Below are 24,848 nucleotides of genomic sequence, written 5' to 3' on the forward strand. Positions count from 1 at the left end.
GCACCCCATATGAACACCACTTCAAGTCCCAGCTGCTCCAAAAAACTGATCTAACTCCCTGCTAGTGTGCCTGGGAAAGCAGCAGAAGATGGGTACTTGATGCCCACATGGGAGACCTGGATGGAGTCCCAGGCTCCTAGATTCAGCTTGGCCCATTTTTGGTCATTGTGGCCATTTGGAGAGTGAACCAGCAGAGAAAAGACCTCTCTCTCTCTCTTTCTCTCTTTCTCTTTTTCTCACTCTGCCTTTGAAATGAGATCTTGAGACAGAGAGGAGAGGGGAGAAAGAAAGAGAAAATAGACAGGCTCAGGGAGCCCAGTCCTCGTATTTTCCCTCTTCCCTTCGTGTGTGACCCTAGCATGGTTTGCTGCACCACCTCCTGCCTCATTTCCCTTACTCTGACGAGGAGGATCTTGTGTGGTGCTCCCAGGCCTCACCCCCCAGGAGCCCTGAGTGCCGCCCCTTGGCAATGTGCATGGTTTTATCCTGCTTGGAGGCCTGCCCCTGGGGATGACCCTGTCATCCTCAGAACATCACTGCTGCCATCTCTGCTTAGCAGTTATAAGGAATAATTGTAAATGTATTTGTGAAGTTCTAAGCCTTGAGGCTGGGGAGAGAAAAGAAAGCAGGTGCAAGCCTTTAGATTGGGAGTTTCCCAGAGGGAATAGTCTTTCTGGTTATTTACCCTTGAAAATGAAGCAAAATTCACACTGACATGTTAGATTTCTGCAACTATCCTTGGCTCAAGTAAATAATAAATTAAAAAAAGGCCGGCACCACGGCTCAATAGGCTAATCCTCTGCCTTGTGGCGCTGACACACTGGGTTCTAGTCCCGGTCGGGGCGCCAGATTCTGTCCCGGTAGCCCCTCTTCCAGGCCAGCTCTCTGCTGTGGCCCGGGAGGGCAGTGGAGGATGGCCCAAGTGCTTGGGCCCTGCACCCGCATGGGAGACCAGGAGAAGCACCTGGCTCCTGCCTTTGGATCAGCGCGGTGCGCCGGCCGAAGCGCACCGGCCACAGCGGCCATTGGGGGTGAACCAACGGCAAAGGAAGACCTGTCTGTCTGTCTGTCTCTCACACTGTCCACTCTGCCTGTCAAAAATATAAAAAAAAAATAAAATAAATAAAAAAACTTTGTTCTAGTCAGCACATTCAGTCAGAACAATGTTTTTGTTTGTTTGTTTAATTATTTAATTTACTTGAGAGAGAAATCTGCCATCTGCTGGTTCACCTCCCAATGTCCAAAACAGCCAGGGCTGGGCCAGGCCAAAGCCAAAGCCAAAGCCAAGAGCTGGGAACTCACACTGGGTCTCCCACATGAGCAGCAGAGACCCGGACACTTGAGCCGTCACCTGCTGCCTCCCAGGGTGTGCACAGCAGGAAGCTGGAATCTGGAGCAGAGTCAGGACTCAGACCCTGACTGAGTCCTGCATGGAACGTGGTCATCCTATGGTGGTGACCACAGTGGCCGTAACTGTTACACCAAACGCCTGTCCCAGAATGTTCTGATTTATTAAACTTTTTTTCTGTAAGTAAAATAAGGTAATTAAATCAAGAACAGTTATATTCCCGTGAGATTGAATCTGCTGTCTCAATCATAGAAGAAACAAAGGCAATGAGAAGTCTCTTTTGTTCTTAATGGAACAGTGGAAGGCTGGCCTTGTTCTGATAGATAGAGGCTTAGGACATGAAGAAGGGCCGCTCCAAAGGTCTGAGCCCTGGTCACACACCAGGACCGGTGCCCTGGGTCTTACAGGATGTCCATTCTGATTGTGTGAGACTCAGCCCTCACCACCCAGTCCTCTTGGGCTGGAAGTGATGGGGCCTTCAGAGCTGGCCCTTGGTCTAGGAGGGGCCGTTAACATACCGGGCGGGGGGAGCAGGGGTAACGTTTGTTGTAGTTCATGAATCTGCATTTGATTTCATCAGTAACCCTCAAAGTCCACAACTTACATTAGTGCTCATTTTGATATTGTGCATTCTTTGGGTTTGGGTAAATGTTTAATGATTTATATCCAAGATTCTAGTATCACTCAGAATAGTTTCACTGTCCTAAATGCTGTCTTTCTATTTTATATATCGGAATTCCATATAAGGTTTCATTTTGAAAAAAGATTCCATACGCTTTTTGAAGCCATCAGCCTGAATGCTGCAGTTTCCCATGTGCACTTCTCGTGTCTAGGGGGACTCTGTGTTATTCAGACTTTCTGTCTCCTCCAGCCATTCCTGAGAAAGGCGTTCCAGTGGCTGTTTGGCACATCCTATTTATTACGCCTTCCCTGCCACCTCTCACCTCCTCACAGGTGGAACCTGAGACCAAGGCCGTAATCCAGTGGATGCACGCCTTCAACTTTGTTCTCTCAGCCAATCTCCATGGAGGGGCAGTGGTGGCCAATTACCCATATGACAAGTCCCTTGAGCACCGGGTCCGAAATTTCCGCCGCACTGCCAGTACGCCCACTCCCGATGATAAGCTTTTCCAGAAGGTATGTAGGATGGCAGCTTGTCCCACAGGTTCAAGAAATGGTCTCTAGGTCAGTGACACAGAGCTCTGTGAGTGTGAGTCCACAGACAGTGACGTTAGACACTGACTGCTTGTGAGCAGCTTACACTGTAGTAAGTTACACTCATTTTGAGTAATATGCCATAAATTCATGAAAACACAGAAAAAGGGAAGTTTTATAGTATTATCACTGCAGTGTAAAAAAATTCTTAAGCTAATGACAAGCAAAAAATATGTCAAAACACTAATATTATCACAGTAATATTATCACCTGGATACTGTGGTACAGCAGTTAAGCTACCGCTTGGGATGCCTGCGTTCCATGTTGGAGTTCCTGCCTTTGACTCCTGGCTCCACTTCCAATCCAGCTTCCTGCTGGTAAACACCCTGGAGGCAGCAGGTGATGGGATAAGTACTTGGGTCCCTGCCACCCATGTGGCAGATCCGGATTAAATTCGGATCTGCCCTAGCTGTGCAGATGGAAGATCTCTGTCTCTCTTTCCCTCTCTCACTTTGCCTTTCAAATGACTAAGAATAAAGCTTACACTAGATAACACACATGAAAAATAGTTCATCAATTGAAAACCTGACATGTTAGCTATTATTTAAAAATGTGAATCTGGGAGTATCTAAGTTATAATTTTACAATGATATGCCTATTTTAATGAAAAATAGACCATGAATATGAAAAACTCTTAAATAATAGTTCAAACAGTATAATTAATATCAATACATTATTTTATATATTAACAATATATGAATATATTTGGTAGTATAATAAATTTATATTTTTCTTAGAATATGTAAACTAATTTTTTAAAGATTTATTTATTTGAAAGAGTTACAGAGAGAGAGAGAGAGAGAGAGAGAGAGAGAAAGGTCTTCCATCCACTGGTTCATTGCCCAAATTACTACAATAATTGGGGCTGGTCCAGGCCAAAGACAGGAACCTGGAATTTCATTCGGGTCTCCCATGTGGGCGACAGGGGCCAAGCATTTGGCCACCTTTTGCTTCTTTCCCAGGTGCATTAGCAGTGAGCTAGTTCAGAAGTGGAGCAGCCAGTACCTGAACTAGCACTCAAACAGACTGCCAGTGTGGAGATGGTGGCTTACCTGCTGCACCACAATGCTAGCTCCTAAACTAAATTAAAAATAATATATTGGATACTAATACAGGTATATCCTGATATTATGTTAATATTATATTATATCAATATATTGATATTACTTTAGTATATACCTGTATATTAATGTCATACTAATATAATATCTTGGTATATAATATAAGTAAGAATATTAATTATAAACCATCAATTAATGATGTATATAGAAAGTAACACCAATTGTTGCTTTGCAAAGCAAGTAGATTGTTATGTTTTCTTCTTCAGTAATCTCACTTTCTCCACTGTTATAGAATAGTCATGAAGGGGAACGATACAGAGCGTCTAAATAGATCCCACTCCCTCCAACACGCATCTCTCATCCTCAGTGCACAGTACCTTCCCAGAGAAGTCCTGCCTTACCTGTTCTTGATTTTCTTTACACAAATTGACTAGAAAATGGTACACCTAAAAGCGACCTACTGTATCATCCAGTGCCACCCGACACTTGGCACACGAAGACACTTAGCCCCAAGACAACAGAAAAAGCAGCATGTCGTTCTCCTAACTCTGATCCACCACACACACACTTGTTCACATCCCTAACTTTACACACATATGCACACACCCTGTCGCTTTACCCCTGATTATAATGCCTTTCACCAAGGCATACGATACGTTGTTTATACTTACTGGAGCCTCTTGGCTTTGGCCTCGTTCTGAGTGCAAGCATTGCCATGTGAGTGTGGAACCCTTGAGGTCACTTTCTGCCTGTGTTCCCCTAGCTGGCCAAGGTCTACTCTTACGCTCATGGATGGATGCACCAAGGCTGGAACTGTGGGGATTACTTCCCAGATGGCATCACCAATGGGGCGTCCTGGTATTCTCTCAGCAAGGGTAAGGAGAGTCTGGGGCACTGCTCAGGCTGAGATGGAATAGTGCTCTTTTCTCCTTCCAGGTTTTCCGGTTTTGGGGGGAAGTAATGGGAACACTATAGAATTTCACACACAAGCAGACATCTGAAAAAATGGAGAAGTCTCAGGGTGGCATTCAGTGTCACTCTGTGATTCTTTAAAACTGAGGTTGAGACACCTGTGGTCCTGTTAAACTGATGGTTTACAAACGTATCGGGACGTAAGAGAAACAATGGAGCCACAGGATTAGGGGTGTGGCCGAGAGTCAACTGGGTTGAAATCCAGCTTGCCCGTTTACGAATCCTGTGGCTTCAGACTGATTATTTAACCTCCCTGTGCTTCAGTTTCTTCTTCTTTTTTTTTTTTCTTTAAGATTTATTTATTTATTTGAAAGGCAGATTTACAGATAGAGGGAGAGAGAGAGAGAGAGATCTACCATGTGCTGGTTCGCTCCCCAGTTGGCTGCAACAGCCAAGGCTGGGCCAGGTCAAAGCCAAGAGCCAGAAGCTTCATCCAGGTCACCCATGTGACCTGGACCATCTTCTGCTGCTTTCCCAGGCCAGTAGCAGGGAGCTGGATCAGCAGTGTAGTAGCTGGGACATGAACCAGCACGCATCTGAGAGGCCAGCATCACAGGTGGCAGCTTTACCCAATGCGCCACAGTGCTGGCCCCCTGTGCTTTAGTTTCTTCGTCTACAGTTAGGTACACATGTATGGAAACACCCAGTTGTACCCCATAAATATGTACAATTATAAAGTGTTAATAAACACGCACATCTTTGTCTAAATAAACTACATGTGATAATAAAACAGTGATAATACCTTCCTCATAATTTTGATGGTTGAGTATTAAATAATACACATGAACATTCAGAAATGCCTAGCTTCTACATGTTAGCTTTTTAAAAAGTAGCACAGGGGTTTGCCTCACAGAGCAACAGGTGAGCAAAGGAGGTGGCTTGGCACAACCAGTTTCCCCTGGGTCCTGACTGCCTATCTCCCCAGGAACAGTCGTTTGCCATGGACACTGGGCTTTAGAAAGCAGTGAGGAGGTTCTCTCTCTGTTCTCTGGGCCTTGCCCATGTCTGAGGGTCAAACCAAAGCTGTTTGTTAACATGCAGTTGATGGCCTCCCTAGAGATGGGAGAAGGAGCTGACGCAAGCAGCCGGGTTCTTAAGGGGTCAGCTTTTAGCATCTGTCTTTCTCCGTCCTCTCAAATCTGGCCTGGCCTCATCCCAGGGAGCAGACTGGTGAGGGCTGAATGGAAGACAGTCCTGTGGAGAGAACAGAGAGGCGAGGCGAAGGAGCTGCCGCATACCGGAAAGGCAGACTGGTGGCCGAAAACGCACTTCCACAAGGCACAGAGATTTTGTTGCAATCGATTTTTTGACCCCTAAATTGAAAATATCAAATATGATTATCCAGATGGTACATATTTCCCCCTCTTCTCTCCCATCTGCTGAGAAAGCATGGCCCATGCCTCCACTGAGAGTCAGTACCCTCAATTAAGCTGGTGCAAGTCCAAGAGCAGCGAACTAATCAAATACCTATGCTAACGGTGTGGTCTCCAGACCAGCAGAGCAGCGTCACCCAGGAACCTGTGAGAAATGAGCATGTCGGGGCCCAGCATATGGACCTACTGAGTCCGAAACTCTGGGCTAGGTCCCTTCTTCCAGGTGAGGCTGGTGCTGGGACAGAAGCCATTCCACAGGCTGTGGCTCTTATCCCACAGCTCTCCCCATGTTGTCCACCGCAGCAGCTTGCACTCTTGTCCTTGCTAAAGAGCAAATGAATGGGGCCGGCACTGTGGCATAGTGGGTAAAGCCTCCACCGAGGCGCTGGGATCCCATATGGGTGCTGATTCAAGTCCTAGCAGCCCCTCTTCCGACCCAGCTCTCTGCTGTGGCCTGGGAAAGCAGTGGAGGATGGCCCAAGTCCTTGGACCTCTGCACTGGGCATGGGAGACCCCAAGGAAGCTCCTGGCTCCTGGCTTCAGATCGGCCTAGTTCCAGCCATTACAGCCACTTAGAGAGTGAACCAGCAGATGGAAGACCTCTCTCTCTGTCTCCTTGCTGTAACTACCTTTCAAGTAAATAAATAAAATCTTTACCAAAAAAAGAGCAAATGAACATTTCATTAAATGGATAATTGTTTCCATTTTTATTGTGATACAACTACCTAACATACAACTGACCATCTTACCATGTTTAAGTCTGCAGTTCAGTGTTGTTAAATACTCATTACATCCATAATGTGCAAGCAGTGCCTTTACTGTCTCCAGAGCTGTTTCCGTCTCGTAGGCCTGAAACTCGGTGTGCTTCCCATTCCGCCTCTCGCCAGTGTCTGACAGCCGGCGCTGTCCCTTCTGTCTCTGATTTTCACTACTCTAAGTGGATCACATAGTATATGGCTTTTAGTGACTGGTTTATTTCACTTAGCATAAGGCTTCTCCACTTTATAGCATGTGTCAGAACTGTCTTCCTTTTAAAGCTGAACAGTATTTCATCCTATGTACTTACTGCTTTTTCTTTTTAAGATTTTTTAATTTATTTTATTTGAGAGGTAGAGTTACAGACAGTGAGAAGGAGAGACAGAGAAACGTCTTCCTTCTGTTTGTTCACTCCCCAAATGACTGCAACAGGAGGAGTTGCGCTGATCCGCAGCCAGGAGCCAGGAGCTTCTTCCAGGTCTCCCACATGGGTGCAAGGGCCCAAGGACCTGGGCCATCTTCCACTGCTTTCCCAGGCCATAGCAGAGAGCTGGATTGGAAGTGGAGCAGCGGGGACTTGAACTGGTGCCCATATGGGATGCTGGTGCCACAGGCAGAAGATTAACCTACTGTGCCACGGCGCCGGCCCCTATACTGTTTTTTTTGTTTATACATTCAAGCATCAGTGGACACAGGTTGCTCCCACATTCTAGCTATTGTAAACAATACTGCTACGAGTGTGAGTCTGGATATATTTCTCTGAGACCTTGCTTTTGGTTCTTTGGGGTAAATACCAACAAATGGAATTGCTGGATGACATGGTTATTTTTGAACTTTTTCGAGGAACTGTCATACTTTTCCATGGTGGCTATACCGTTTTACATTCCCACCTACAGTGAACAAGGGTTCCAGTTTCTCCACGTCTTTGCTGACACTTGTTAATTTCTGCTTTTTTGTTAGTAGCCATCATAAGAGGTCCAAAGTGGTAACTCAGGCTAGTTTGATTTATGTTTCCCTAATAAATAGAGATGTTAAGCCTCTTTTCATGTGCTTATTGGCCATTTGCACATCTTTGGAGAAATGTCTGTTTAAGTCTTTTGCCCATTTTTAAATTGGGTTGTTTTATGTTGTTACTGTTGTTGATTTTAGATGTTTTCTGTATAGTCCAGGTATTAATCCCTTATCAGATATATGACTTGCAAATGTTCTTTCCAATTTTGTATCTGCCTCCTCTGTTAATATTTTTATTTTTAAAATATTTTGGCCAGTGCTGCGGCTCAGCTGGCTAATCCTCCACCTGCGGCGCCAGCACCCCAGTTTCTGGTCCCAGTTGGGGCACCGGATTCTGTCCTGGTTGCTCCTCTTCCAGTCCAGCTCTCTGCTGTGTCCCGGGAAGGCAGTGGAGGATGGCCCAAGAGCTTGGGCCCTGCACCTGCATGGGGGACCAGGAGGAAGCACCTGGCTCCTGGCTTCGGATTGGCGCAGTGCGCCGGCCTTAGCGGCCATTTGGGGGGTGAACCAACAGAAGGAAGACCTTTCTTTCTGTCTCTCTCTCTCTAACTCTGCCTGTCAAAAAAAAAAAAAATATATATATATATATATATATATATATATATATTGTTTATTTGAAAGAGCCAAAAAGAGAGAGGCAGGGGCAGAGAGAGAGAGAGATCAATCTTCCATCTGCTGCTTCATTCCCCACAAAGCCACAAAAGACAGTTCTGATCACGGCTGAAGCCAGGAGCCAGGATCTCCACCTTGGTCTCCCACATGGGTGCAGGGGCCCAAGTACTTGGGCCATCTTCTGCTTCCCTCCCAGGTGCAGTGACAAGAAACTGGATCAGAAGCGGAATAGCTAGGATTCAAACTGGCACCTTGATGTGGGATACCAGCGTTGCCAGCAGTGGCCTAGCCCTCTGTGCCGCAGTGCTGGCCCCTGATATTGTCCTTTTTGTTGTTGTTGTTCAAAATTTGTTTTAATTATTTGAAAGTCAGAGTGACTGAGAGAGAAGGAGAGACGGAAGGAGATCTTCTATCCATCAGTTCACTCCCCAAATGGCCACAATGACCAGGGCTAGGCCCAGGACAAAACCAGGAGCCTGGAACTCCATCCAGTTCTCTCACGTGGATGGCAGGGTCGCAAGTACTTGGCCATCTTCTGCTGCCTTCCCAAGCACATCACCAGGGAGCTGGATTGGAAGCGGAGCATCTGGGACTCCAGCCGGCATTCCAGTTGGGATGCTGCTCACACATGGCAGCTTAACCCTCTGTGCCACAATGCTGGCTCCTAATACTGCCTTTTGAGGCACAATATTTTTCAGTTTTCATGAAGACCAATTTGCCTATTTTTTTGTTTTGTTGCCTGTGTGCTTGGTGTCATATACAAGAAATCACTGACAAATCCAATGTCATGAAGCTTTTGCTCTAATTGTTCTGAGAGTTATAAAACTCTGTATAAAGTTTGAGGTCTTAGATTTAGATCTCTGATGCATTCTGAGTTGATTTTTATTTATAGTGTTTTATAAGAGTCCAATTTTTATTATTTTACCACGGGTATATCCAGCTTCCCAACTGTATTTGTTGAAAACATTCTTCCCTGTTGAGTGTCTTGGCACCTTTGTCAAAAATCATTTGTCCGCATTTGTGAGGCTTTCTGAATTCTCTGTCCTATGCCATTAGTATGTGTATCTGTCTTTGCTGTCTTTATGCCTTTACCACACTGTTTTCATACGGTAGCTCTGAAATCAGGAAATGTGAGTCTTCTAGCTTTGTTCTTTCTTTTCAAGATGGTTTTGGTAATTTGGGGTCCCTTGAGAGTCTATATAAATGTTAGGGTAGATTTTTCTATTTCTGCAAAAAAATCATTGGAATTTTCATAGGGAATCTGCAGATGACTTTGGTTAGTATAGATATTTTTAAGCAGATATTTTAACCCAAATGAATTATTTTTTAAAAGATTTTATTTATTTATTTGAGAGTTAGAGCTACAGACAGTGAGAGAGAGAGACAGAGAGAAAGGTCTTCCTTCCATTGGTTGACTCCCCAGATGGCCACAACGGCCGGAGCTGCGCTGATCTGGAGCCAGGAGCCAGGTGCTTCTTCCTGGTCTCCCACGCAGGTGCAGGGGCCCAAGGACTTGGGCCATCTTTTGCTGCTTTCTCAGGCCACAGCAGAGAGCTAGATTGGAAGAGGAGCAGCCAGGACTAAAACTGGCGCCCATATGGGATGCCAGTGCCACAGGCAGAGGATTAACCTATTGCACCACAGCGCCAGCCCCCCAAATGAATTATTAATATACATGCCATTCTAATAAGAAGAAACATCTTAGAAATAATTGAGTCAATTATTTCTAAGGTTTATATTGAAGTCCAGAGCAGGCAAACATTTAGTGGAGGAAAAAAACAAATTATAACTACCTTTTGTTTTTTCAGGAGTCTGTTTTTCTGGGATAACTGTTTACAGATTAGTGTTTGTTCTCAGGTAGAAGGAGGATATAAAAGCAAGGTATTCATCTCATCTCTCACCTCGTGGGTCTGAAGAACACAGTTCAGAGAGAAAACGTGTTCCAAAAGCAGCACATTGTATGGTCTAGTAAGGCATAGCTAATAAGGAGACTTTGGAAATTGTAAGGAGGACAAGAAGTGAAGTCATAAAATAGAAAAAAGTGGAAAGGATGGAGATGACAAAATGGGCATTTGTGAAGTGAGAAGACTGGAAAGAGAGAAGGCATGTGAACTGGGAACTTGGGAAAGGATTTATGGGGGAGAAATAGACACGGAGGTCAAGAGGTGGAATAGAAAATGGTGAAGAAAATGATGGGTGGTGAAGAAATTGTGCTTGAAGAGATGAGATGGGGCATCGGGTGGGAACCACTCATATAAATCTGCCTCTGCCTTCTTCCCCCAGGAATGCAAGACTTTAATTATCTCCATACCAACTGCTTTGAGATCACTCTGGAACTGAGCTGCAACAAGTTTCCCCACCAAGAGGAGTTACAGAGGGAGTGGCTGGGCAATCGGGAAGCCCTGATCCAATTCTTAGAACAGGTAAAATCTTCTTTTTTAATGTTCACAATGACAAAAAGGGACGTGTTTCCCAATAACATACTTGTTTAACCTATGGAGAAAAGCATTCCTTCAAAACGGACACGACAGCAAATAGAATGTCAGTAGCAAGCATGTGGAAAACCCCTGAGCACCACTAACTGTTAAAGAAATGCAAATCAGAATCACAGCGAGTTACCACCTCACATCCGTTAGGATGACTGCTATAAAAATAAACAAAAATAGAAATTAACAAATATTAACAAAGATATGAGAAGTTAAAACCCTTGTGCAATGCAAAATGGTGCTATGGAAAACAGTGTGGCATTCCTCAAAAAGTTAAAAATGGAGTTACCATATGACGCAGCATTACTCTTCTGGGTATATAACCAAAATAACTGAAAGCAAGGTCTCAAAGAGATATTTGCACATCCATGTTTCTAGCAGGGTCATTCACAGCAGCCAAAAAAATGGAAACCCAGGAATGCACTGAAGAGTGAATGTATGAAAGGTAGCATATACATGCAATGAAATACTGTTCACCCTTAAGGAGGGAGGCCATTCTGACACATGCTATACCATGGAGAAACCGTAAGGACATTATGCTAAGTGAAGGAAGCCCGGCCCAGGGTTTATGATCCCATTTATATTAGGTACTTAAGGGAGTCAAAACCTGAGACAGAAAGCAGAATGGGGGCTGCAGCGACTGTCAGGAGGAGGAATGAGGAGTTATTGTTTAATGGGTGTAGACTTTCAGTTTTACAAGATGAAAAGAGTTCTTTGAGATGGATGATGGTGATGGCTGCCCAACGCTGGAAATGCAGGCAATATCACTGAACTGTACGCACAAAATGGTTCCTGTGATATGTATTATGGTGTATGTATTTTATCTCGGTGAAAACAGGTTTTAATTTAAGAAAGGCAGGGCCAGGACATCAGTGTGGCTGACACGACCCCAGGAGGAAGGGATTGAGTAGCAGATGGGATCAGACGGCCGACAGGGACAGGGCTTTACAGACCACCATAAGAACCGTGGCTTTTGCTTTGAGTGATTTGGGTTTTAAGCAGATCAGCAACATAATTTGACTTGGGTTTTAATGGGATCGACCCTGCACAGACTGTAATCAGTAAGTAAAATGTAATTGAAAAAACAGGATCGATCACTGTTAACTGTTCTGTTGAAAAGAGATTATTGAGGTGAGAGAGGGCCAAAGTGACTGGTGAATGGGGTTATGATTGTCATCTTGTAAAGATCAAATGTGAAGGCCTAAGAAAAAGGGCGTTGAGACCCTAAAATACTGTGCAAATATTTTATGGTTATAGCTCTCTGCTATCAACTTTTTTCTGCAGGTTCACCAGGGCATCAAGGGAATGGTGCTTGATGAGAATTACAATAACATCACAGGGGCTGTCATTTCCGTCGGCGGGATTAACCATGACGTCACTTCAGGTAGGTGCCTAGTCCTCAGCAGAGTCAGGGTGCAGCCTGTAAGCTGGTGAGACCAGCAGGGATGGCAGAGACGCCGGGAGTTGGGATTAAAGGAAGGCAGAGAAACTAGAAATAAAGACGGGGAATTAAGAGGCCAGTTCAAGCGCCAAGATGTGTACACAGACAAACTTTTGCTTCTGAAGCAAGCAACCCCTGAGAAGCAAGGACTGGAAAAGTTGCATGTCAGTGTAACTTATCTGCGTTCAGGAATCACTGCCATATATGATTTAATTGGGGGATTTTTCTGGCCATGAGACTATTAATAGCTCACACACTGGTATGAAACGGGTAGAAGAAGAGAAGGGATATAAAACTAATGTTTAGTCTTATTCTGACTCAGGTGTTTTGCTATGTGTTCATTCAGGGAAAAGGTGGCAAGATTTGTTCTACAGGCTAGCTGTAGGGCAAGACTGATGGTGGCGGCAAGCCTTCTTGGAGCTACCTGGAACCTCGGGAAGGTGTAGAATTATCTGATAGTGGAATGGTGTTGCAAACTGACCCAGCCCAATTTGATCATGCACAGCTCTTAGGTTTTCAGTTTGTTTGTTTTTCACATGTAGCAGTAGCTGCCAGTGGGTAGAAGTAGCTGAGATTTGCCTACCTAGCCACAGTTTGATACCAACCAAATTTTACTACACTAACCATATTACCAAGAATGCATGTTACAGTTAATGCAGTCTACTTTGGATGCAACCTCTGCTTTATGTTCTTTTTAATTAAAAAAAAAAAAAGTATGATTTATTTGAGAGGAAGAGAGAACTCCCAACTGCCGATTCACTCCCAAAATACCCACAAGAGCTGGGGCTGGGCCAGCAAAGCTAGGAATTCAATCCAGACCTCCCACATGGGTGACAGGAACCCAACTGCTTGAGCCATTCCTGCTGCTTGTCGGGGTCTGCATTAGCAGGAAGCTGGAGCCAGAAGCCAGAGCCGGGTACTGAATCCAGGCATTCGAAGTTGGGACATGCCATCTTAACCCCAGGCAAATGAGCATCCCTGTTCTGTGATCTTGAAGATGATTTCTGCATGTCATCAATCAAGGGTTAATTCAATGAAAATTAATATTCTAAAGGAAGAATCCTATGGCATTAGATACCCTGAGTCCTCCAGCCCAGTGGCTGGTCCCAGGACTATTTATTTATTTATCTATTTATTTTTAAAGATTTTATTTATTTACTTGAGAGGTAGAGTTACAGAGAGGAAGACAAGAGAGAAAGGCCTTTTGTCTGCTGGTTTACTCCCCAAATGGCTGCATGGCCGATCTGAAGTCAAGAGCCAGGAGCTTCTTCAGTGTCTCACAGGCAGGTGCAGGGGCCCAAGACCATCTTTCACTGCTTTCCCAGGCAATAGCAGAGAGCTGGATCGGAAGAGGAGCAGCTGGGACTAGAACTGGAGCCCATAAGGGATGCCAGTGCCTCAGGTGGAGGCTTAGCCTACTATGCCATGGTGCTGGCCCCCCTGGACTCTTTAGAGATTCAACCTTAGGTACCTTAAGAGCTTACTAGATTCCTTTTTTTGTTGTTGTTGTTTTTTAATTTGTATTTACTTGGAGAGAAAGAGATCTTTCTTCTGCCAATTCACTCCTCAAATTCCCCCAACAGCCAGGGCTGGGCCAGGCCAAAGGCAGAGCCCAAAACTCCATCCAAGTCTCCCACATAGGTGGCAGCAGTCCAAGCACTTGATCCATCAACTGCTGCCTCCCTGGATGTAACAACAAGAAGCCGAATTGATAGTGGAGTAGCTGAGACTTGAAACAGCACTCCCTTTGATTTGAGATGTGGGAGTCAAAAGCAGTGGCTTAACCCATCGTGCCACAACCCCTGATTGCTGGGTCTAGAGAGAGAAGGAGAAGCAGAGAGAGAAAGAGGTCTTCCATCCGCTGGTTCACTCCCCAGTTGGCTGCAATGGCCAGAGCTACACTGATCTGAAGCCAGGAGCCAGGAGCTTCTTCTGGGTCTCCCACATGGGTGCAGGGTCCAAGGACTTGGGCCATCTTGTACTGCTTTCCCAGGCCATAGCAGAGAGCTGGATCAGAAGTGGAACAGCCAGGACTCAAACCAGCGCCCATATGGGATGCTGGCACTGGAGGTGGCAGCTTTACCTGCTACGCCACAGAGCTGGCCCCTCTTATATCCTAATTAAGCAGAAGACTCTCTGTAAAATAGTCTATCCAATCAGCAAACATTGAACACTTTCAACCAATAATTGCCCATATGTTACATTCATTATGCTAAATAAGCAAATCACTCATTTCAATAGTGAAAACCACCATTGCTAACATTCATTATGCTACTTAACTAGTGTGCATTGGGGATAAAGATAGCTGGAGACCTGGTCTGGTGTCTTTTGTAACTAACATATGCATAATAACACATTGCCTTTGCTAAAATATTTTCAAATAAATTCAGGCATATAATAAGGGGAAGGAAAAAAGGACTTTCATTTTTATCTGTCTTATTCTTTATCATACTTATTATTTGAATTATTCATTGCTGTATCCTTGGCAGAAAACTTTTTTTTTAAATAAGATTTTATTTATTTATTTGAGAGGTAGAGTTACAGACAGTGAGAGGTAGAGAAAGATCTTCCTTCTGGTTCACTCCCCAGATGGCCGCCACGGCTGGAGCTGCGCCAGTCTGAAGCCACGAGGCAGGAGCTTCTTCCAGGTCTCCCACGTGGGTGCAGGGGCCCAAGTACTTGAGCCATCTTGTACTGCTTTCCCAGGCCATAGCAGAGAGCTAGATCAGAAGTGGAGAAGCCGGGACTTGAACCAGCGCCGATATGGGATGCTGGCACTGCAGGCGGAGGATTAACCCACTGTGCCACAGTGCCGGCCCCAGCAGAAAACTTTTTAAAGATTTACTTTATTTATTTAAAAGAGGGGAGACAGCGAGGCAGAGAGAGGGAAAGAGAGATCTTTATTTGCTTGTTCACTCCTCAGATGGCTACAGTGGCTGGGACTGAGCCAGGCTGAAGGTGGGATTCTAGAACTCCACTTGGATCCCCCAGTGGGTGGCAGGGACCCAAGGACTTCAGCCATCTTCCACTGCTTCACCAGTGGAGCATCTGGGACTCGAATGGGGGCTCAAATATGAGATGCCAGCATCAGAAGCAGTAGCTTAACCCACTGTGCCACAGCGCAGCCTCAAGAAATTCCTTTAAAGATTATTCACTTGTTTATTTGAAAGGCAGAGGGTGGTGGGGAGAGACAGAGAGACAGAAATCTTCCATCACTGTCCCATTCCCCAAATGCGCTCAATAGCTGGGCCTGAGCCAGGCTGAATCCAGGAAGCTGGGTCAGAAGTAGAATTGCAGTGTGAGTACTTTGGCACAGTGTGTTAAGCCACTGCCTGTGGCACTGACATCCCATGTTGGAATGCCGGTTCAGGTCCTGGTTGCTCTGCTGCTGATGCAGTGCCCTGCTAATGTGCCCGAGAAGGCGGTGAAAGCCCCTGCCCCCACGTGAGAGAGCAAGCTCGAGTTCCTGGCCCAGACCTTGCTGGCGTGGCCATCTGGGTTGTGAACCAGTGGCTGGAAGACCTCCCTCCCTCCCTCTGTGTCTCCCTTTTTTCCCTATCACTCTGCCTTTCAGCGACTCAACCTGCCGGGCCACAGTGACCATCCATCAGCAGACTGTCCTTGTAACTTTTAGGTAAGCACGGGGATTACTTCCGGCTGCTGCTTCCAGGCACCTATGTTGTCACTGCCACAGCGCCTGGGTTTGACCCGGAGACAGTGACTGTGACCGTGGGTCCCGCAGAACCGACACTGGTGAGTAGCGTGGGACTTCACAGAACCCTGTGACGAATGCCTGCACGTCTTTTTCTTTCTTTTTTTTTTTAAAGTATTTTATTTATTTATTTACTTACTTACTTAAGAGGCACAGTTACAGAGAGGCAGAGGTGGGGGGAAGGGGAGGTCTTCCATCCACTGGTTCACTCCCCAGATGGCCGCAAAGGCCGGAGCTGTGCTGATCCAAAGCCAGGAGCCAGAATCTTCCTCCTGGTTTCCCACACGGGTGCAGGGGCCCAAGGACTTGGGCCATCTTCTACTGCTTTCCCAGGCCATAGCAGAGAGTTGGATGGGAAGTGGAGCAGCTGGGACTCAAACCAGCACCCTTATCCATCATCTACTTTGACCTTATTTTTAACTTCTCACTTGGTACTGGAGTCAACTTTCCTCTCATGAGCAGAATTGTTTAGGGAATGCAACTAACCCAAGTGAAATGGATCAGGAACTTCTTTGGGGTCTCCCATGTATGTATGTGCAGGGGCTCAAGGACTTGGGCCATCCTCCACTGCTTTCCCAGGCCATAACAGAGAGCTGGATAGGAAGTGGAGCAGCCGGGACTCACACTGGCGCCCATATGGGATGCTGGCGCTGCAGGTGGCAGCTTTACCTGCTGTGCCACAGCGCCAGCCCCTGCATAAAGTCTTAAACAACTGTGGCTTGCTTCTAATCTTTGCTGAACTTTCCTCTCACCGTTTTTTATTTTTTTTAAATCCATTGCTCTCTTAAATTTTCTCCTGCTACTATCTTATTATTCCTTGCTCACTTCCTGTTGGCTCCTCTTCCTTAAATTTTTGTTAAGCTTTATCTTATTTATTTGAAAGGCAGAGTGACAGAAAGAGAGGAGAGACAGGCATAGAAAGATCTTCCATCCACAGGTTCACTCCCAAAATGACTGTGACGACTGGGGCTGGGCCAGGCCGAAGCCAGGAGCCTAGAATACCATCTGGGTCTCTCGTGCATGTAGTAGGGGCATCTTCTGTTGCCTTCCCTGGCCCATTAGCAGGAAGCTGGATTGGAAGCAGAGCAGCGGCACTCTGATACGGATGCCAGCATCGCAGGTGGCAGCTTCATCCCCTGCGCCACATTGTCAGCCCTGGATCCTCCTCCTCCTTCTGTTTCACATCACAGAGTGACTAAATGCACTTTCTGGTTCTAAATCAAGTTTATTTACCCCTTGACCTTGGGCCAGTCTCCTCATTCCTCTCATCTCATCTCTTTTTTTTCCTCTGCAAATTATTACTGGCAGAGCCTCCTTCATAAGCGGTTGAGGTGAGAAAGTATACAGAAAGCATTTAGTGCGGTGACTGCCACATAGAAACTGCTCAGCAAATATTAGTTTCTAAACTCCCTGACACCTCTGCTTCTGCCGCCTGGGCCCCTTCTGTTTGCATTCTTCAGCAGCAAGAGCAAGGACGGCCACCAGGTGGCGCTCTACCAGCCCTCTGCTGCCCCCACGCCCAGGCAGTGGCGCTCCTCCCTGGTTGCTGTAAAGATCAGTTACTCTGCAGTATCAGCACAGCTTCCTTTAGAGACAGGATGAGAAGCAAAGAACACCTTTGATTTACACCTTTGACCATCTTAGACTGGTATCTCAGAGCTCAGAGGTCACAGACGCTAATCTTCAGATTTACAAATGAGGCTGTGCTGTTTAATGAGCTTCTACTTAGAAACCTGTTTCCCACCAGTCTGAGCTCTCCTAGGCCTCCTCACTGTGCCCGTTTCCTTCTGGAAGCAACCCTAAAACTGAGAACCCTCCTGCTCTCTCTCCCTGTGAACACAGCAGGTCAAGCGAAACCCTTGTCTTTTCAAGATAGTGATAGGTACTATTTATTGAACAGGTACTGTGTATCAGACACTAGGATACTTTCCAGAAGTATCTCATTTAACCTTCACAGCAATCCTGTAAAGTAGATGTAAGTATCCATTTGTGTGTGAGGAAACCAGTATTTAAAGAAGACTTTTTTTTTTTAATTTATTCTCTTTACTTGAAAGACAGAGTTACAGAGAGAGAGAGGGTGAGACAGAGATCTTTCATCTGCTGGTTCACTCCCCAGATGGCCGCAATGGCCAGGGCTGGGCCAGGTGGATGCCAGGAGTCAGGACTTCCTCCCGCTCCCACGTGGGTACAGACATCTAAGCACTGGGGCCATCATCTCTGCTTTCCCAGGCCATTAGCAGGGAGCTGTATGGGAAGTGGAGCAGCCAGAATTCAAACTGACCCCACTATGGGATTCCAGCATTGCAGGCTGCAGCTTTACCCGCTACTCCACAGCACCATCCCTGAAGATAAGAGAAATGTGTACAATTTCACACAATGAAAAAGTGGTGGGAGCCAAGATTCTAATCTAGGTCAGTCCCTGGGGCTGCCTCCTTAGCCAGTGTGCTACAGCCTCGTGCTTGGCTTCCAACCTGTTTAGAAATCCCTTATTTTAACACCAAGATCAGGGTAAAAGTTATTCTTTATGCCCTTCGAGAATTCCTCTGAAACTTCTATATCATCCCCCGCCCCCAGTCCCTCTACTCCCTTCTGCAGCATATTGTAAATTACTTCTACTTCAGACACAGGAAGCAGAGTGACCCTTCCCCTGCAGCCTGTTTGCTGGTCCTGATTTTCCAACCCACGCATCCCGTCCACCTCTCTTGTTACCTGCTGAAATCAAACGGCCAGTAGGTGGCTGCATACACACAGGGGTCTTCCAGATGTTCATGGACAATGCATAGTCTGAAAAAGCCATGCATGGATTTCAAAGTCTCGAGTTACAGACAAATCTACCCGATGCCAAGTGCGCACGACACACCGCGTCTCAGAGCAGTTCACCTCCTTTTCCGCGTACTCTAAAGAAATTCACACAGCTCAGCACTGCGTCAGCTAGAGCTCAGACGTGGGGACCTGTCACTTGGAGACAATCCTCAGATACAGAACGACTGAGCACCCGGTGCCTGGCGCGGTGGAGGCGCCTGCCCCGGCAGAGCAGAGATCCATCTGGCTGGGGCAGAAGACGGTTTCCTCCCCATCACCGGCACACTGTGCTACCTTTGCCTCCCCCTCGGCGCCTTTCCTTCCCCTGTTCCTTCCTCAGCTCCCCTCTCTCTTTCCCTTTCCTAGGTGTGTGTGTGTGTGTGTGTGTGTGTGTGTGTGTTAGGAAGCTCTGATTCCCCCTGGTGTTGGGGAATTAGCAGAAAACCTGGCTGTGGGTTTTCGTGGAGAGGGCGGGAAATAACCCCACAGACGGGTTTCCTCCCTCCCAGCTGGCTCCCGCTGCAAGCTGCTCCGAGGGCCAGCAAGCCAGGCATGCCAGTGCCTCTCCAGGCCTGCCTGGTCGGTTCCACAGCTCCTCCAGGCCCAGACACCCCACACTGGTCAGGGAGACGTGTCTTTCCCTCTGCTTGCCGTGGCCCGAGAGGGGCGGCAGTGTAGCACTGGGAAGGACGCAGGAAAGCTCGCGGTGAGGCAGGAGTTGTGACTCTAGGGACCAGTCTCGGTCAGCTCCCTCCTGTGGCGTCTGCACGGCCAACCAGCATGGCAGGAGGATTGAGCACGGTGCCTATGACTCACGCAGGTGGCATGAAGGGGTTATACCCCATCAATCCTTGCTTTTGGCCTGAGCAGCAAAACTGGGGAAACCATCGTTTACGGTATAGACACAGTGCTTTTCTAATACTCACGAAGTCAGTGTGTGTGAGGCTTGGGCAGCCCCTCCGGTGGATGGAGGGGCACTGCCTCTGTGGACCCAGCCAGTGTGCTGTCACTCCTCTGTCCCCTCCCTCGCACCGGGAGGCTGTGGTCGCACACCCCCCAGGCTGGCCTCCCAGCTTCTCCCTGTCCCCTTCCAGGTTAACTTCCAGCTCAAGAGAAGCATCCTTCAAGCAAGCTCCGGGAGGAGAGCCCCGAGCGGAGGCCACAGGGGCAGAGTGAAGGCGCAGCCCCGGACAACCAGAAGGAAGGAGCCGGAGGGGAAGCTGCCGCGGAGAGGCCCCGCGTGAGGCCCATGGAGCCCACGCCGGCCCTGCAGAGCGGCCGGCTCCCTGCGCTCTGAGCGGAGGAAGCAGCTTCCGGGTTTATTGTCTGGGACGTATTTAAACACGAGTATGAGCGTGCACAGAACACTTGGGAATGGTCTCTGTCTCTTCCAGAGCTAAGGCCTCTCTAGGCCATCATTAAAGGAATCAGAGTCCATTGGAAATGGATGCAGTAGTGTTCGGTGAGGTTCCCCCATCCTGGGAGCCAGCTTTAGGCCCCCTGCCAGGCCCACTGCGTGCGTGCGGGGCCTGGGTCTGCCTGGTGGGCCACTCTGCCTCCCGCGTCTTGCATGGAGCTTGCGCCGAGGTAGGTGTTCAGTGAGGACTGAATGAGGACTGCAATGCGGAGCTGATCCCTCATTGACGTTGTGCCTGTAGCGACTCCAGGTGGCCAATTCTGAAATCCCAGAGGACCATTTAGCAATGGCCAATAGTTTCTTTTCAAGAAAAGGATTTGACAGGCAAATACCTAGTCCCACTGCTACCCATCTTCGTCTATGGGCATTTTAGACAATATGCATCTTTTTTTTTCTTTAAAGATTGATTTATTTATTTTAAAGGCAGAATTACAGACACACAGAGAGAGAGAGAGAGAGAGAGAGATCGATCTTCCATCTGCTGGTTCATTCCCCAAATGGCTGCAACAGCTGGGGTGGGACAGGCTGAACCTAGGAGCCAGGAACCTCCTCTGGATCTCCCACATGTGTACAGGAGCCCAAGGACTTGGGCCATCTTCTGCTGCTTTCCCAGGCCATTAGCAGGGAGTTGGATCAGAAGTGGTGTAGCCAGGACTCAAACCAGTGTCCATACAGGATGCCAGTGTTGCAGGCAGAGGCTTAACGCACTACAACGCAACACTGGCCCAACAATGTGCATCTTCTAAAGCATTTTCTGGACTTGTACGGGGTAGCTCTGTCCTGGCCCTGTGTCTAGCAGTACCCTGCACTCTGTACCTCACTGAGTTCCTGGGACAATCCCACTTGCGCTAAGGTGTCATAGATGTTACTCAGGGCTTTGAAGGGACATGTCATCTTTCACCACACACGTCACAGCACACTGTCCATGAACTCTCACCGGGCTCCTTGCTGGGAGGGGGTTCTCCCCAGTGCAGGGCTCAGCCTCTGTCGGCCCAGGCAGGTGCTGGTTTCCCCCACTGGGGCTCCACCCCCGCTGGGACCCGTGCTCTCTTACACGGAGCAGCTGGGCTCCTCTAGACAGGACTGCCACCCCCAGCGCTGCTGCGGCGGCGGCCCACGCTCTGCAGGGTGTTCAGGGCTAGGACTGACGCAGCCTTTCCTTCTCTGGTGGCTGAACAATCTCTCCATCTGCAGTCAAAGGAACAGGGAAGAAAAAGTATCTTCCCCACTAACCGAGGGAATTCTCCCCTTAGGTTAAAAGATCAACCCTTTCTTTAACTTCTTTTTTTTTCCCTTTCATCCCGGTTTCCATCTCATGCTCTTGATGTCCCTTCTTGCTGTCCTAAGGATGCAGCTGCTTGGCAGGCCTCTGTTCGACTTCAGTGAAACTTGACACGTGAGGTTGCCACACGCTCTGGATTTGTCCAGGTTGTCTGCATATCTCTTGCTTTGGCTTGGTACAAGGCGACTTGACAGAGCTGATGTTTGCAAAACGTGGTCACAGGGCTTTCCCTGGCCCAGCCACAGAGTTTCATTCATTCATGAGGGAGCACCCTTGCTCAATAAGCGGAGACTACAAAGAGGAGTAAGACATGGTCCATGACCTCAGTGCAGCCAGAGTTTGGATGGGAAGACAAATGGCCCAATCATAATGCGCTGCAATAACCACTATGATTCCATAGACTTGGGTGGAGGGCAGGAGCCAGCCTGCTACAGTTAGGAGCATGGTCAGGAAAAGGATCCCAAAGCTAATGAAATCTACAGTGAAAAATAATCAGGTCAAATAAAGAGGCATTGGCCAGGTGGGAGGTAACTGGGAGACGGTGGTTAGACTGAAAAGACTACAACTGCAGAGGTCTCGGGGCTCTTGTTAAGGGAACTGCAAGACACTCAGTGTAGTGGGAGCCAAGTGAGGTGCTGGAAGCCAAAGCCGGGGAGACGGGGGCGGTAGGGGAGGGACCAAAGCCTGAAAGACCTTGGCATTGGTCTCGAAAAACACAAGGAGCTGTTGAAAGGTTCTGCCGAGGGCCACGCTGCAGGACCTGATTTAGGATGATGGCCTGGATTGCCGCCTGAAGGTCGGTGAGGAAAAGTCTGATGAGGTCACGTGAGCCAGGGAGGGCGCCTGTGCTGGGAAACGCCCTGCTCCGGAGCACGTCCTGCCGGCTCCTGCCTCTTGCAGACTGAGTCCTCTCGCGCAGACCCGCCTGGCTGCCATCCCGAGGCTTTTAGGCACAAAAGGAGGTGCAGCTTTTCAGTGCATCTGAGTAAGATGCGCTCAAGCCAGGGGTGATTGTGCAGACAATCTGCAGAATGCCACGAGGAGAAGACGGGGTCTGGCCATGGCCAGATGGAACACGGTTGCTGCATTCTGAGCAAGGCTGGTGCTATGGGCTGGACAGGGTCTGCGCGGGTCCCCGCAGGTTCATGGGCGGGAAGCTTGGTCCCCAGTGTGGTGCTGTTGACGTGGAATCTCTAGGAGGTGGGGCCCAGTGTGATATAATTAGGTCACCGGGGCACCACCCTTGGAAGGGATTAGCGTTGATCTCACGGAGTGAGTTAGTGCTCCTGAGAGTGGATTGTGACAAAGCCTGGCCGCCCCACTCACGTGGCCCCTTCTGCACATGGCCGATGCCCTTTCTTTGTTTATCGGGTTGTGACTCAGCCAGGGGGCCCTCGCCAGGACACCAGTGCCGTGCGATTTGGCCTCTCCAGCCACTAGAATTGTAAGCCAAATAAACCTGTTTGAGAGTTACCTAGCCTCGAGTATTGGGTTGAAGCAACACAAAAACAGCCCCAGGGAGATGTGAAGTCTGCACTCGGGTGGAAGGTTCAGACCTGAAAGGGCAGGAAGGAAGGTCCTCTGACTCCGGCGCCGGCCAGGATGTCTTTTTAAAGAGGGAATCTTCTACGCCCAGTGCCAGACTGGGTAGGCGGTGGATCCTAAACGGGTAGAACGGTCACCGGAGAGAAGTCGTGGGGTTCTTGTCTTCACACAAGAAAGAATCCAGGCGTGAGACAGAGAGCGAAGTAACAGGGTTTTATTGGGGATAGGGCATCCGTCAGAACAGAAGTGACAGAGAATGTCCAGTCACTCGGACTGGGGAAACTTATGTTACATGGTTGTGTGGAGAGAATACACCTGGGCAGGCCAGGCGGGCGGCTCAGCAGAGAGCTGAGTATGTAGTCTTTGTTTAGACTGGGCTTATAAAGGAAAAGGGGTCCCCTCCTCCTCTGCTAGGAAAAAGGGTTTGTTGAGTGTAAATGAGGAAATTCCTCCCCAAGTTTGTTATCAGACAGGCTCTAACAGATCTAGGTATTGTTCTGGTGTGGTTTGTTTTTTTTTTTTTTTTTTTTTTTTTTTTTTTTAAGATACTTATTTGAGAGGCAGAGTGACAGGGAGAGGGAGAAGGAGAGAGGTCTTCCCTCTGCTGATTCACTCTCCAGATGACCACAACAGCCAGGGCTGGGCCTGGCCAAAACCAGGAGCCTAGAACTTCATCCTGGGTCTCCCACATGGGTGGCCAGGGCCCAGGCACTTGGGCCATCTTCTGCTACTTTTCCAGGGGCATTAGCAGCGAGCTGTATCTGAACTGGGGAGCTGGGACTTGAATCAGCACTCTACTATATGATGCTGATGTTGCAAGCAGCAGCTTAACCCATCACACCCTAACGCCAGCTCCCAGCCCTGGATTGTAATCCTAGCTGTGCTCCTTATTTTTAGGGTGACCTTGAGCAAATAATTTATCTTCTTCAAGTCAAAGTTACTCATCTGAAAAACAGGGAAAGTGATGTCTACCTCACTGGGAGTTTGTGGGGGTTACAGGTGATGTTCTCAGAGGACCACCAGGAGGGGAGGCCGCCAGCGGGCCGGCTGTCAGCTGATGTGACTGGCATACCTCGTTGTTCCCGAGAGGCTGGACCGAGCCCACCTGTCTTTCTTCCGCCCTTAGTTCCTTCCCCTTGCCAGTGCGTCTCCTCCCGAACTGAAGGCTTCAGGACACGGCGCTTCCCCCTCACGCGTGGAGACAGGAGAATTTCCAGCTGCCTAATGACCTTGGACCTGGTACTGTTTCCTGTGGGGGTTCCTGCGCCTGGGTTTCAGCTCCCGTAAGTGTGCCCACCCTGTCTCTGTCTCTTTGTGTGCTCGGCCCTCAGAACCATGCCTGGCACATTATATACACACATCCTGTGCGTTTGCTGACTGGATGAGTTCCAAGATTATGTTCACATTTTTTTCTCCTTCTCCCCCTTTCATGATCTTTCTTCTTTAATATAGTATGAATGGTTTTGAGCGTCTTTTTTTTTTTTAACTAGAAACCATGGTAGCATTTTCAGATAACTCCCGATAACTGTTACCCTTACCCAGACCCTTTCCTTGCATGTGGGTAGAATCTGTAAGTATGAAGAGATACCACTTTTATGACTACATTGTATGGCAACAGGGTTTTTGCCAGTATAACAAGGTCCCAAATCAGTCGATTTTGAGCAAAATGGAGGTTGTTTTGGTTGGGCCTGACCTAACCAAGTGAGCCCTTTCAAATCAAGTGGGCATTTTTTTTTCTGGCTGGCCTTGGAGAAGAGCACACAGCTAGACTGCAGAAAAGAGTGTCCTGTAGGAGCTGAGAGAGGCCCCCAGCCC

General features: G+C 47.9%; 1 protein-coding gene across 3 annotated transcripts in view; it reads left to right on the forward strand.

Annotated features, from left to right (window-relative positions):
• CPN1 (carboxypeptidase N subunit 1) overlaps positions 1–20,233 on the forward strand; it is a 44,024-nt gene extending 23,791 nt beyond the window's left edge. For all 3 annotated transcript variants that reach the window (XM_089314528.1, XM_089314527.1, XM_002718645.6), the window contains 6 exons: positions 2,303–2,485; positions 4,388–4,499; positions 10,632–10,771; positions 12,119–12,218; positions 15,910–16,028; positions 19,884–20,233. In XM_089314528.1, the coding sequence (XP_089170654.1) occupies positions 2,303–2,485; positions 4,388–4,499; positions 10,632–10,771; positions 12,119–12,218; positions 15,910–16,028; positions 19,884–20,033 (804 nt within the window). In that variant the 3' untranslated portion in view covers positions 20,034–20,233. The remainder of the gene's footprint in view (positions 1–2,302; positions 2,486–4,387; positions 4,500–10,631; positions 10,772–12,118; positions 12,219–15,909; positions 16,029–19,883) is intronic.
• The last annotated feature ends 4,615 nt before the right edge of the window (positions 20,234–24,848 follow it).

The sequence above is a fragment of the Oryctolagus cuniculus genome, chromosome 15 (assembly GCF_051225735.1).
Source record: "Oryctolagus cuniculus isolate XC-2025 breed Fujian yellow rabbit chromosome 15, ASM5122573v1, whole genome shotgun sequence".
NCBI lineage: Eukaryota > Metazoa > Chordata > Mammalia > Lagomorpha > Leporidae > Oryctolagus > Oryctolagus cuniculus.